This window comes from Pan troglodytes, chromosome 5 (genome assembly GCF_028858775.2).
Source record: "Pan troglodytes isolate AG18354 chromosome 5, NHGRI_mPanTro3-v2.0_pri, whole genome shotgun sequence".
Classification (NCBI taxonomy): Eukaryota; Metazoa; Chordata; class Mammalia; order Primates; family Hominidae; genus Pan; species Pan troglodytes.
Genome location: NC_072403.2, coordinates 170,568,094 through 170,580,303, shown reverse-complemented (window position 1 = coordinate 170,580,303; position 12,210 = coordinate 170,568,094). Strand labels below are relative to the sequence as shown.

The 12,210-nt window shown below is 49.3% G+C and overlaps 1 protein-coding gene across 2 annotated transcripts in view; it reads right to left on the bottom strand.

Moving 5' to 3' along the window:
- TMEM181 (transmembrane protein 181) overlaps window positions 1–7,792 on the bottom strand; it is a 97,943-nt gene extending 90,151 nt beyond the window's left edge. The window contains exon 1 of one of the 2 annotated variants that reach the window (XM_009452313.4): window positions 7,350–7,792. In XM_009452313.4, coding sequence (XP_009450588.2) covers window positions 7,350–7,480 — 131 coding nt within the window. In that variant the 5' untranslated portion in view covers window positions 7,481–7,792. The remainder of the gene's footprint in view (window positions 1–7,349) is intronic. The other variant, XM_054686466.2, reaches the window with a different exon arrangement.
- Between the last annotated feature and the right edge of the window lie 4,418 nt (window positions 7,793–12,210).

Here is a 12,210-nt window from a genome sequence, read left to right as displayed (position 1 = left end):
ACACACACACACACCCTCACACACACACACACCCTCTCCAATTTGCACCTGAGAAACCTCAGGCAACTCAGGTGACACAGTGAAGGTTTCAGACACCTCTGCCGGGGAGACAGAGCCACCCTGATCCAGACACAGCTGCACTATCAGTCTGCCATCTCCGTTTTAGAGCCAGGAGGGATCTGAGATCATCCTATAAGATGCGCAGACCCGATTTCCAATAAGCACAGCGGCCGATCTAAGCCAGGACCTGCCCAGTCCTCCTGACTCTTGTTCATCAAGCATTCGGCTGCTACACTTAGAAAATATTGGCAGAGAGGAGCCAAAATCCATAGCCCTGTATCAACACATGAGCTGTTCTTTTCAAGGAAAGCCTGTTATGGTGTGGCTTGTGTCCCCAAAAAGATGCTGAAGTCCTAACACCCAGTGCCTGTGAACGTGGCCTTATTTGGTGATAAGGCCTTGGCAGACGAGCAAGCTAAAATGAGGTCATTAAGGCAGGCCCTAAATCCAGTGTGACTGATGTCCTTATAAAAAGGGAGATTTGGACACAAACACACGTAGAAGGAAGACGATGTGAAGACACAGGGAGATGACAGACATCTACAAGCCAAGCCTGAAGCTACCAGAAGCCGGAGAAAAGGCCTGGGACAGAATGTCCCTCAGGAGGAGCCAACTCTGCCAACAACTGGATTTCGGACTTCTGGCCTTAGAACCAGGAGACGATACATCCCTGTTGCTTGAGCCCTGCAGGCTGTGGTGTTTTCTTACCGCGGCCCTAGAAGGCGGCTCCAGAGCCCCAGCTTCCATATCTGGGGAGCGAGGTCCACTTCAAGCTTCAGGTGTTCCACTAGACTTGAGGCCTGTCCTCCTCTGGCAAAGGATGGTCTTTCAGTTGCCAGAACTGAGTCATCCTTCCAGCCGGATGATGACCAGGAAGAACAGATGGGATGCTTATACCTGCTCTGCTATCCAGGAAATTATATCTTTATTTTTTCCTCTCAATTCAGAGCGAGATGTGGCTTAAATAAACATACTCTGAGGCCAGGCGAGGTGGCTCACGCCTGTAATCCCAGCACTTTGGGAGGCTGAGGCAAGCAGACCACGAGGTCAGGAGATCGAAACTATCCTGGCTAACACGGTAAAACCTCATCTCTACTAAAAATACAAAAAATTAGCCAGGCGTGGTGGCACGCACCTGTAGTCCCAGCTACTCGGGAGGCTGAAGCAGGAGAATCATTTGAACCTGGGAGGTGGAGGTTGCAGTGAGCTGAGATTGCGCCACTGCACTCCAGCCTGGGTAACTGAGCAAAACTCTGTCTCAAAAAAAAAAAAAAAAAACCACTCTGGAGGCCAAGGAAGGCAGATTCCGAGGTTAGCGGTTCGAGACCAGCCTGGCCAACATGGTGAAACCCCTTCTCTACTAAAAATACAAAAATTAGCCAGGTGTGGTGGTCCACGCATGTAGTCCCAGCTACTCAGGAGGCTGAGGCACAAGAATTGCTTGAACCCAGGAGGTGTAGGTTGTAGTGAGCCGAAGTCACGTCACTGCATTCTAGCCTGGGCAACAGAGCAAGACTCTGCCTCAAAAACAAACAACAAAAAGAAACCCACACTCTGCTGTATGGGCAATAGCTCCGCTTACCCCAAGATACACAAAGAAATAATTAAGCCTAGGTAACCACCAGGAAGAGCTCTGGTAAGTGCATACGATACAGACTTGGGTTTGAATTCTGGTTCTAAAATGCAACCTCGAACAAGTTACTTGGTCTTGCTAGACTTCATTTTCCTCTAAGGGTTGTTGGAAAGATTATATAAGATGATGCATGTAAACACTTGGTCCAGTACTCGGTACACAGTAAGGACTCAATAACAGAGTAGCAACTTTAGTATCTGACAAAATATAATTCAAGAGATGTCCATTATAGACATAAATATGCCCAATACTATATGTGAGATTCAGAATATGTTAGCCTCTGGCTGTGTGATTAAAAGAATATCTAGGCCGGATGCGGTGGCTCACACTTGTAATCCCTGCAATTTGGGAGGCCAAGGTGGGTGGATCACTTGAGGTCAGGAGTTCGAGACCAGCCTGGGCATCATGATGACGCCCCATCTCTACTAAAAAAAACAAAAATTAGCAATGCATAGTGGCGCATGCCTGTAATCTCAGCTACTTGGGAGGCTGAGCCAGGAGAATCGCTTGAACCCGGGAGGTGGAGGTTGCAATGAGCTGAGATCAGGCCACTGCACTCCAGCCTTTGGTAACAGAGCAAGACTCCATCTCAAAAAAAAAAAAAAAAAAAAGATAAAATCCCAGTCTCATCAGGGACACTCACTGTCTCCTCCCACCAAAAAAAGAAACAAAAGACAGAGAGAGTTGTCAGTCAATAGTTACATTGAGGTGTACCCAATAACTTGAAAACAAGGAGAAAAGATGAGGCCCTCTGATATGCTTACATCAAAATCAGTACAGATGCATCAGGAAATAACGTTGGCCTTAAATAAAAAACATGGCTCCCAGACCTTTAAACCTGAATGTAACCTGATCAAAGGTGTCAAAGCAGAAAGGAAGGTTGGCCAGCCTGGAGGCGTGGAAACGGAGCATGAGCCAAGGTGAGCTGACAGCAGTCACTGAGCTTTGTGTGGGGAGAGGGAGACGTGGCGCCTGGCTGCCAATACTGCCACCCATTGGAAAATCCATCAGAGGAGGAGATGGGTGCCCCAGGGTGTCTCCACCTGCTGCTCTAAGATAATTCTTTTGTGTTTTGTTTTTTGTTTTTTTGTTTTTTGAGATGGAGTCTCGCTCTTGTCGCCCAGGCTGGAGTGCAATGGCACGATCTCAACTCACTGCAACCTCTGCCTCCCTGGTTCAAGCGATTCTCCTGCCTCAGCCTCCTGAGTAACTGGGATTACAGGCGCCCGCCATCACGCCCTGCTAATTTTTGTATTTTTTAGTAGAGACGGGGTTTCGCCATGTTGGCCAGGCTGGTCTCGAACTCCTGACCTCACGTGATCCGCCCCCATCAGCCTCCCAAAGTGCTAGAATTACAGGCAAGAGCCACCGCGCCCAGCCTGCTCTAAGATATTTCACTCACCCCTCATGGCTCTCCATCCTGGCAGAGATCCAGCCCAGGTCAATTACATTAGAATCCTCAAGGGTGGGACCTGGGCATCTTTGTTTTTAAAAGCTCCCTCACATCCTTGAGCTCAGAAGTTCAAAACCAGCCTGGGCAACATAGTGAGACCTCGTCTCTACGAAAAAATTCAAATGAACAAAAATATTAGTTGGGTATGGTGGCGCATGCCTGTAGTACCAGCTACCTGGGAGGCTGCGGGAGAGGAGTCGAGGAGGTCAAGGCTGCAGTGAGCCATGACCACACCACTGCACTCCAGCCTTGGTGACAGGGGTGAGACTCTCTCTCTCAAAAAAAAGAAACAGCTCCTTCAGATGATTCTGATGTGCAGCCAGCACTGCGAATCCTGATCTTACCAATTCCCCCAGGGTTCAAGCGATTCTCGTGCCTCAGCCTCCGAAGTAACTGGGATCACAGGCATGCACCACCACGCCCAGCTAAGTTTTGTATTTTTTGTAGAGATGGGCTTTCACTGCATTGCTCAGGCTGGTCTCCAATTCCTGGGCTCAAGTGATCTGCCTGCCTTGGCCTCCCAAAGTGCTGGGATTACAGGCACGAGCCACCGCGCCCTGCTACCTTTGTCCATTCTACTATTTTTTAGTGTCTGGCTACTTTCCAGTTTAGGAGTATTACAACTTGTGCTGTTATGAACACTTTTTAGTACATGTCTTCTGATGGCCCCATGTATGCATTTCTGCAGGGCATATACCTGACAGCAAATGCTGGGCCTGAGGAAATGTGTATGTTCAACTTTAGTAGCTGCTTGCCAAGTGGTTTTCCATAATGATTATAGCAATTTACCCTCCCATCCGCAGTGCGTGAACATTCCATGTCCTTGTTACCATTTTGGTGGGGTGTAGATACAGAGATTCAAGGAGTTTTCTGTAGACTTCAAGTTATTCTTTTTCTTTTAGAGACAGCCATAGAAAGCCAGCCAGTTTCCCCCATGAATATGAATGAGAAGCAATAGCCCAAATGATTATCAGCAGCCAATTGCTATCAAGTTAAAAAGAAAGAACTTGATTACATCATTAAGCTGCCGAATCAGCAACCCAATTCATTCCCTTATTGTTTAGACTGGTTCGCTGTGGTTTTTCTGTTATGTGTATCTGAAAACATCTTTAGTGCTCTCTTCATAAAGTGTCTGAGTCTTATGAAAATCCGTGTGAAGAGAGTTTCTTTATCCTGATGTGGAAACGGATTGTCCAGTGAAATGCAATTAACTCACCACAAGGCCGGGCAGTTAGCAAGGAGTGGAACTGGGGCTAGAACCAGGATTTCAGATCCCTGGCCTATTGTTTTACCACCTTCCCTCTCCTGACAGGCAGTACAACTGTCACCTCTCATTTTGTGAAAATCGCCATGAGTCCTTTGATCACATAGCTGCAGCTCTTCACTGATGCCAAATTATGTAGCAAATATGCAAACAGCCATGCTGCTGAACAGAGGGGCCAATCATGTTTTGTAAACGGAGCTTTAGCAGCTGTGTTCTTTGCTTTGCCCTCTTATGAGAAAACTGCCAACCACGTGAGGTGAGTCCCCGGTCCTCCAGGGGAAAGAGCTGGTGCGTTTTACTCATAAACCACCAATAAGGAAATGAAGACGGTGAGAAGAGAAGGAGCCAAAATCACAGTAGCAATTTCACCTTCCAGCTAGACAGATGCGGAGCTGTAACTAGCAGCTTCCCAACTTAGAAACCCAAGTATTTCACCTAGTTTTGTACAGCGACAATCCATTGATATAAAAATTCAATGGAGCTACTGAAGATAGTTCAGTGATCTAAAACATCTTCTCACTATAAAACAGACTTTGTGATTCAGCCTAACTGCCCTGTCTGTACAAAATATTGTAAAGTACTCTGCAGTCAACTTGTGCTCATGGCGGGGGGCGGGGCAGAATCCATCACTGATCACTTCCAACCGCTGTGAATCTGTCTTCAAGCTCCAACTCAACTAAGGAAGTGGCTCCTGGAGCAAAGACTCAAATGCTTGCTGTAGTACAGGCAGCCAAATTGCTGATGTCACTTGTCCCGTGTAAAATCCTCTAGTGGCTTCACACTGCAGTCCCAGTGAAATCCACATTCCTTAGTCTGACCTTCAAGGCTCTTCAGGGCCTGGCCCAGCCTCTCTCTCTGACTACAGTGCTCCAGGCTCGCTGGTCTTCCATCTGTGCCTTGAACATTTCATGTTTTTATGGCCCCAGGGACTTTGCAATACTCCTTCCCCTTCTGGGACTTTCCTCCCTGCCTCCTTGTCTGGTTCGCTCATCATTTTTCAGTTCTCAGACAAATGTCACCTTCAAGATGAGCCTCACCTGACTACCTTCTGTGTGGCAGCACCCTGTCACTCTCTCATGTCACTTGGTTTATTATCTGTAAGCCCCAGGACAGCAGAGACCCTGTCTTGCTCACCGCTGTATTCACAATGCCTAGAACAACAGCAGGAACATAAAAAATGCTCCGTAACTACCAGGTGAATACATTGGTCAATGAATAAAGATGGAAATTAACCACTGGGGTGTGTTTCTCTTCTCGGCTATTTGCACTGCGATCATTCCACTTTCACTAGCTGTGTTGCCAAAGAAATATTCCCAAGAAAATAAAATACAGAAAAAAAAAAAAAAAGGCCAGGCATGGTGGCTGACGCCTGTAATCTCAGTACTTTGGGAGGCCAAGGTGGGAGCATCACTTGAGCCCAGGAGTTTGAGACCAGCCTGGGCAATACAGGGAGATTCCATCTCTAAACAAAATATAAAAATTAGGTGATGGGGCACAGGCCTGTGGTCCCAGCTACTCAGGAGGCTGAGGTAGAAGGATTGCTTGGTTGAGCCAGGGAAGTGGAGGATGCAGTGAGCCAAGATTGCACCACTGCACTCCAGCCTGGGCGACAGGGCAAGACCCTGTCTCAATAAATAAATAAATAGGAAAAAAAAAAAAAACAGAGTAGGGGGCGGGGGACGGGGGACTAGTAGAAAAGGAGATTGGAAATAATCTTATTTAACAAGTATGATATGAAACTGTGGGTTCTTTTCCCATACCCTCAGGTCTTCCAGGAGGCTGCATTAGACAGATTTCCAGGCTTGCCCCAAAGCTACATCACATGATTTTTTACATTTGTTTAAAATGGGCTTTTTCACTCAGTAACCATGACCACGGTCCCGCTGCGTTGCTGATTAGCCCGTGGGAGGGCATTAGGTTTTTTAACAGATGTGAGGATAAGTGTGACACGCCTTTTTCTGAGCAGGTACCTATGATGAGCACAGGATGGGTCTTAGGAAAATGACCACCCGTTCCCCATAGCAGTGCGACACCCTCGCCACCCTTAGCACAGAGTGAGTAAATCATGATTAAACCTCAGCTTTCTGAGACCTTCTGGTTCAGACTTCCCATTTAACAGATGGGGAAGGTTGAGGTGGGGGGGTGAGGGAGCTTTCTACCGACTCGCGATAGGGTCCTGTCCCGACACCGCCAAGCCTTTGGGTAAATCGGCCATTGGCGGTGAACAGACTTTCCTTCCCCTCCGAACTGCAGAGCGCAGAGAGGAAGGGGGCGGAGGCCGGCGCCAGGGTCTGCAGTCCCCACCGCTCTCCCCTAGGCCGCTGAAGAGGGAGACAGAGATGAACGCAAACAAGTTCCACACAGCCGCTCCCAGGCGCCGTGTCCCCGCATGGCGCCCCGCGGCGTCTTCCCCGCCGCGCCCATCCGCCCCCAGCCCTTGGCGGCACCCCAGCCTCCGAGGCGTCCTGCAAAGCCTAGCGCGCTCAGAGCTGCGGCCAAGACCCTCCTCCCGATGCCGCAGCGCGCGCGGTCGCCTCCCCAGACTCCGCCGCGTGAGGCCCGAGCGGGGGCGGCGAGGCGGGCGCGGGGGGAGAACGACGCGGGGCGCAGGGAGGAGCCACAACCCGCAGCTCCTTTCCGGGGAGGCGGGAGCCTCGGCTCGGGTTTCAGCTGAACGGAAATCGGCCCTTCGCCCGGGGGCGCCGGGCTGCCCTGAATCCAGGAACCTGCGCGCCGCTGCCAGTATCCCTGCTCCCCGTCCCCTTCCTGGTCCCTCCCAGATCCCCGCCCCGACCCCGTCCCCATCCGTAGGCTCCGCGCCCGGCCGGCGGAGGCGGCCGTCGGCGGGACCAGGCCAAGGCCGGGGCGCGCCGGGGTCCCGGAGGGGACTGCGGCCCGGAAGCCTCCGGCCGCCCCGCCGCTGCCCGCGCCGCGCCCACCTGTAGTAGCGGTCATCCTTGAAGGGCGTGAGGTCCTCCTTGAGCTCGCGGTACGCCTCCCGCAGCCGCCGGCACAGGTGCTTGAGCTCGCTGCAGAGCGGGGGCTCAAAGGCAGGGTACTCGGCGTCCATGCCGCGCAGCCTCCCGGGTCCCGGTGCCGCCGCTCCGCCCTTTGTGTCGCCGCCTGCGCCCCCTCTCTTCTTCCAGCACTGGGGACCGGGCTGCTGGCGCGCTGGGCGGGACCGAGGAGGAGGAGCAGGTGCGGGGGAGGTGGTGAGGGGGCGCGCAGGACGCGGACCCAGTGCGCTCAGGGCTCCGCCGCGAGCACGCGAGGAGCCGGACACGGTGCGGGTGGGGGCTGGGGGGCACGGCGCGGGTGGGGACTGGGGGACCCGGCCCCCCGCCCCGTGAAGAGGCCTGAGTGGGGGAGGGAGCCGCGCCCATCCGCCTCCGCGCCCATCCGCCGCCGCCCCGGGAGAGGCAGAAGGCGGGGGAGGAAGTGCAACACAAGGTCGTCTGCCGCCCAGGACAAAAATCTCAGTGCCGCCCTCGCCATTGGCAGCGCGGGGAAGGGAAGACACTGGAGGTGGGAGCACGAAGGAAAATGGTGCTTGGGGGCGGACCGAAGGCCCTTTCCTGCTGGGGAGGTCAAAGGCTGAAGCCGGCTACCGCGTTCAGCACCGCGGACAGCTCCCGCGGGCGACTTCTGGCTTCTTGGGCTCCACTTGGCCGAATGCAGAAACATTTAAAACTAAGCCCATTAGGGTTATAGTCATAATAAATATTATTTTTAAATGAAGTGTGTCCAAGTGAGGTGCCTCTTCCCACATGTACTAAAACCACCAAAAAAAGTCTAGGCAGAGGAGTTTCTCACCCTCTACAAGCTCAACACTAGTGTGCAAACTACAGTTAACCAGTTAACACGTCTTCTACGGAATGGCTTCTCCAAAGCGTGCTGTGATCTCCTCTTGTGAATTTTTCCAATAATAGGTGGAAAAACAGTCTTTCCAGACGATGTTAGTGCATTTCCAACTGAACCCAGGGCAGGTTTCCACGCAAGGTTGATCCTGCCTGCACTGGGGGAAACCTCTTACTTTTAGGGACAAAACCTACACAATTGAACCTAAATAATTGTGGAATATCGATCCCAGGAATCTGTATTTGTCCAAACTCCACAGGCAAGTCTAATGACCACTCAGGTGCCAGTGGTCTCAGCATTCCCATGTTTCCTGCTGTCTGTGCCTACTCTGTCACTCCACCCACTCTTCCTTGCTGTGTATTTTTATTCCCTCCCTTTACATTTTGGAACAGCTTTTGTATGCTAGCCAGGCTCCCTATCAGGGCTTGCACATCTTCCCATAACTGCTGATCATCTTGCATTGCGCACAGTTAGGTTTTAGCCTTAATTCATTAACACGAGCATTTGTGTTTAATCATCTCAGTATTTTTGTTTAAAGAGCTCAGGTTTGGTAATATTCAAAATATAGTGCATCAAGAGCCACACTAAAAAGCAGAACTTCAGAGAACACACATGCAGATTTGTTTTCTGAAATGAGAGAGACTGTGAGTTCAGCATGTGCCATATTTTAAACATTGTATCATTGGCTACAGAGAGCTTATTTTTGGGAGGTATATAGGCCAATCTCCAAGATACATCAAAACACTTAAAAATCCTCCACGGAGCCTTCCTTAGCTTCTCAAGCCTAGTTTTTTTTCCTCCCTCTTTGAAGTACAGTAGCCCCTCGAGGATAATACACATCTGGCTCCACCACTGTGAGGTACTAATCTATTTTGTCAGCTCTTTTACTACAAATCGCTAGAAATTCGAGATAAAACACACACACACGGCCGGGCATGGTGGCTCATGCCTGTAATCCCAGCACTTTGGAAGGCCGAGGCGGGCAGGTCACGAGGTCAGGAGATCGAGACCATCCTGGCTAACATGGTGAAATCCCGTCTCTACTAAAAATACAAAAAATTAGCCGGGCGAGGTGGCGGACGCCTGTAGTCCCAGCTACTTGGGAGGCTGAGGTAGGAGAATGGCGTGAACCTGGGAGGCAGAGCTTGCAGTGAGCCGAGATTGCGCCACTGCACTCCAGCCTGGGCGACAGAGCGAGACTCCGTCTCAAAAACACACACACACACACACACACACACACACACACACACAGTGACTGTGCCTGTTATGCACAGCTGAGCCACATACTACAATTTCTTTTTTGTATATTTTATTTCCCATAGAATTAATGGTTGTCATTTTTATTGCTTGATTTTTAAATATACTTATTAATATAACCTCGGGTCCTGCACCAATTGTCTAATTTCTCTTTTAAGATACTCAGGTGCATGAGACATCCTGTCAGCTTCACCTTTGTGAATGACAGCTCTCATGGGCCTTCTGACCAGCTGTAGAAAAAGTTATCTTCACACCCAGTGCATGGGTGCCTGGAGGGATCTCCCCACCATCATCCTGGTAATTATCTCCCCTCTGTTCTGTTTGAATCCCACATTTTCTATTTACTGGTAGAAAATATCTTCTACAAGATTTTGAGAAAAGATGCATGGGATGCAAATTTTTTGAGGTTCTGGATGTAGGAAAATGTCATTCTTTTATACTTTCTTAATAGCTTGGCTAGGAATAAAAAATTTGGTTGGAAATAGATTGTTTTGTTTTGTTTTGTTTTTATTTGTGAGACGGAGTCTCGCTCTGTCGCCCAGGCTGGAGTGCAATGGTGCAATCTCGGCTCACTGCAACCTCTGCCTCCCTGGTTTAAGCAATTCTCCTGCCTCGGCCTCCCAAATAGCTGGGATTACAGGTGCTTGCCACCATGCCCGGCTAATTTTTGTATTTTTAGTAGAGATGGGGTTTCACCATGTTGGCCAGGCTGGTCTTGAACTCCTGACCTCAAGTGATCAGCCTTGGCCTCCCAAAGTGCTGGGATTACAGGCATGAGTCACTGCCCCCAGCAACTGGAAATAATTTACCTCTAAATTTTGTAGGTATTTTTCAATTGCCTCTTGGATTCTAGTATTGATGTTGAGAAGTCCAAAGTCATTATAAATCCTGATTCACCTTACACAGACCAATTGTTTTTCTCTCTACAAGGGTATAAGAGCTTCATTTTGTCCACAGTGTAATGACATTTCAAGATTATGTTATACATTGGCCTAGACTTTTTTTCCTGACAATCTAAGTATTTCAGCTTGAATAAATTTTCTTGAGTTGTTTTTTTGATAATGTCCTTTCCTCTCATATTGTTGCTTTCATGTTTGTTATTTCTGGAACTCCTATTAATTGAAAGTTGGTCATCCTGAATTTGCCCTCTAATTTTTTTTTTTTTTTTTTTTTTTTTTTTTTGAGACGGAGTCTCGCTCTGTGGCCCAGGCGGGAGTGCAGTGGCGCAATCTCGGCTCACTGCAAGCTCCGCCTCCCGGGTTCACGCCATTCTCCTGCCTCAGCCTCCCGAGTAGCTGGGACTACAGGCGCCCACCATCACGCCTGGCTAATTTTTTTGTATTTTTAGTAGAGACGGGGTTTCACCGTGTTAGCCAGGATGGTCTCGATCTCCTGACCTCGTGATCCGCCCGCCTCGGCCTCCCAAAGTGCTGGGATTACAAGCATGAGCCACCGCGCCCGGCCTGCCCTCTAATTTTTTTTACTAGTTTTCATTTATTTTTCTGTTTCCTCCACTTTTGTTCATTATTTTTTGTTCATTATTTTCCAGTTCTTCTATTAAGATTTTCATTTCTACTATGATGCATTTTTTTTGTTTGTTTTTGTTTTTGTTTTTTGAGATGGAGTCTCGCTCTGTCCCCCAGTCTGGAGTGCGGTGGCGCGATCTCGGCTCACTGCAAGCTCTGCCTCCCGGGTTCACACCATTCTTCTGCCCCAGCCTCCCAAGTAGCTGGGACTACAGGCGCCCGCCACCATGCCTGGCTAATTTTGTTTTTGTATTTTTAGTAGAGACGGGGTTTCACCGTGTTAGCCAGGATGGTCTTGATCTCCTGACCTCATGATCTGCCTGCCTTGGCCTCCCAAAGTGCTGGGATTACAGGCATGAGCCACCGCGCCCGGCCACTATGATGCTTTTAATATCCAAGAGTTTTGATTAGTTCTCTGAATGATCCTATTCTTGTTTCATGGATACAATATCTTCTCTCTCAAGACTAATGATAATATTAAAATATTTCCTTCTCTGCCAGGTGCGGTGGCTCATGCTTGTAATCCCAACACTTTTGGAGGCCAAGGCGGGCGAATCACTAGGTCAGGAGTTCAAGACCAGCCTGACCAACATGGTGAAACCTTGTCTCTACTAAAAATTAAAAAATTAGCTGTGTGTGTGGTAGTGCCCACCTGTAATCCCAGCTACTGGGGAGGCTGAGGCAGGAGAATGGCTTGAACCTAGGAGGTGGAGGTTGCAGTGAGCCGAGATCATGCCACTGCACTCCAGCCTGGGTGACAGAGCAAGACTCCGTCTCAAAAAAAAAAAAAAAGTCCTTTTCCCCTTATAATTTATTTCCTCTAACTTGTTCTTTAATGATTGTTTGTGTTTCTATCTTTCATGTTAGAAGTTTTCTTTAGATGTCCAGTATTTTGGTTGAATGCCCTCTTTACAAGTGGAGCACTAAAATCCTTGGAAACTCTGTATGTGTATGTGTGAGTGGGTGGGGGCGGTGGTTGACAGCAGGCTTTGTTGTGGGTAATATGGCTGAGCTAATTCCTTAGGGAACCCCTGGTATCAATATTGTTAGGTCTTTCCTCTTAGACTGGTGTCCAAAGGTCACCCACTTACAATGTGACTGTGCCACTCTTCCCATCAATCGGCAGAATCTTGAATCTGAGCTGGTTTTGTACCTTTCT